Source organism: Adiantum capillus-veneris, chromosome 20 (assembly GCF_014529385.1).
Source record: "Adiantum capillus-veneris isolate H3 chromosome 20, ASM1452938v2, whole genome shotgun sequence".
Lineage (NCBI taxonomy): Eukaryota > Viridiplantae > Streptophyta > Polypodiopsida > Polypodiales > Pteridaceae > Adiantum > Adiantum capillus-veneris.
Window position 1 is genome coordinate 11,693,352 of NC_140950.1, and position 2,353 is coordinate 11,695,704.

At 38.1% G+C, this 2,353-nt stretch overlaps 1 protein-coding gene across 1 annotated transcript; it reads left to right on the forward strand.

Annotated features, from left to right (window-relative positions):
* The first annotated feature begins 906 nt into the window (after positions 1-906).
* LOC147432093 (uncharacterized) lies at positions 907-1,931 on the forward strand. Its single transcript, XM_086492975.1, has 3 exons — positions 907-1,271; positions 1,388-1,554; positions 1,660-1,931. Exons 1-3 carry the CDS (start codon positions 907-909, stop codon positions 1,929-1,931), a joined length of 804 nt encoding a protein of 267 aa, XP_086349101.1.
* Positions 1,932-2,353: the final 422 nt, after the last annotated feature.

A 2,353-nucleotide genomic window follows, 5' to 3' on the forward strand; every position in this document is an offset into this window, starting at 1 on the left:
TAAGCACAGAAGAGCCTTAATGTTCAAAGAAAATGATTGGGTCTTACTCAAGTTTCCTAAGGCTTGATTAAGGCAAACGACGGGCAAAAATCCTATGGGCCATCAAAAGTATTATGCTAAACTAGCAAAAAGATACTATGGTCCTTTCCAAATCTTGAAGCCCGTCAATGAGACGGCTTATCAACTCAAGTTGCCCAACCATTGGCTCATACATAATGCCTTTCATATAAGCCTACTTAAGCCCTACAAAGGAGAGCCACCAACTGAACCAATTATTGAAGACCCTCCTGAAGTTGAAGACCAAGAAGAGGTGCTACAACCCGAAGCTGTTCTTCGGCATGAAGACAAGGTACTACGACATGGTAAGATTATCTGACGGTATCTTATTAAGTTCAAAAATTATCCTTTTGAAGATGCTAGATGGATGCAAGGAATGCAGCTTAAGGATAGTATGAACCTTGTCAATGCTTACAATGCTACATTAGAGTAAGCAAATGTACAAATTTCTTTTAAATGACTCATGTTTTGGTCTTATAAGACTAGTCCCATGATAAAGGGTTTACTATCCCGAATGTGAGTAAGAAGGGTGATGACTCTTTCATAAAAGAGTTTCTAGAATCTCCTGATGAAGCGTCTGAGGATCATTCTGCTGATGAATCACCGATTGCTTTTAAGCTACAAGAAGAGAAAGAAATTACAAAAGGTATAGCACCTTGTCCAGAAAGGTTACAGACACCTGTAGCTCATAGAAAGAGCGTACCAGAGACCTTTAATTTATGGGAATCTATGAAAGATTGCAAAATATCATTGGACTTGAACACTTTAGTAGAGATGTGTCCTCTTTGTAATAAGAAACAATTATATCATAAGCTCGTATGTAGGAGAGGGAAGATAAAAAGCTCTAAAATGATGGAGCGAGCTAAAGAAAAAGGAGTTCAAGTAGTAGATATGTTTATGGATCTAGAAGCACCTACTATTTCCTTGGAAATAGGAAGCCATAGTGTGACCGAAGTGCAATTAGATGGTGGAGCAGTAGTCAATTTAATGACTGAGCAAACTATGGGAGAGTTGGGATTGAAACAAGTGGAACCTACCAACATTATTCTACACTTGGCCAATCAACGACATGTAAAATCTTTAGGGATTTTACAAGGGGTCAAGTCTATAGTGGCAAGCCTTGAGTTTCATGTGAGTTACTTGATAGTCCGACCACATTCGTATGGGGCCTCTTTCCCAATATTGTTAGGAAGACCTTGGCTTGTACAAGCCAGGTGTGTGTAAAGTTGGTATAAAGGAGTGATCACTATTGGTCCTTGCGATGATAGATTAGAATTGTGAGTTGTCTCTAAGGAGTTTTTGAGGGAGTATAAAAATTCGATTGTGTCAGAACGGAAGAGAACACAGATTATAGTGGCGATAAATCAGAGGATGAAGAAGCAGTTAAACAAAGCTTCTCATTAGATACGGATAAATATTCTCGATTTCTGCACAATGGTTACCATATGCGGATAGAGGATGATTCCACTGGGACAATCTTCACATTAGAAGGTGTTGGTAATTATGCCCGTCACCTAGGAATGGGTGAATACGAAGTTCATTATTCTTCAGGTTATGCCCGTCACCTAGGAATGGGTGAATACGAATTTCATTATTCTTCAGGTTATGATTCTGATAAGGACATTGCACAATGGTTGTCCACCTCATTTGAGTGTTTGGCAAACTGTTTTAATATAACCTTGGAGGATGACTTAGAGGATATGGATAAGCCTGAAGGAAAATCCAATGCATTAGTAGAAGTAAACGGTATTTGGAAACAATTAGAAAAGGAGCGTGAGTTAGCAGACAAAGCTATGGCCCAAGTGCTACAAAAAATGGCCCGATTAGAAAAAGAAAAAGGACAGGCTATTTTAGAGGCTAAGCAAAGCAAATAATTATTGAAGCAATGAAAAGATTATTATAAACAGGAAGATATGGAAGAACAGTCAGAAGAATATGGGATCATTGATGTCCCTGGATTCCACACTGAGGACTCTTTAATGATTGAAGTAACACTTGATACCTATATGGTAAATATTGATGACTTGTCAACAAAGAGTTATGAAACTGTGATTGTACCCTGTTGTGGGACACAATCTGTGGCTGGTGTGGGTGATACATAAAAAATAAAAATGAAGAGTTTGGATCTCTTATAAATAAACATGACCTACTTGAAAATGTTGTTTATAAGGAGGAGGAAAAACATCCTCTAATTAGGGCTATGCCCCGTACACAATCCTCCTTTGTATTATCTTAATTGTTCAATGGGAAGTGTCATAAGGAAAATTCTTGACATTGGGAAGTCAATTAAAGGAGA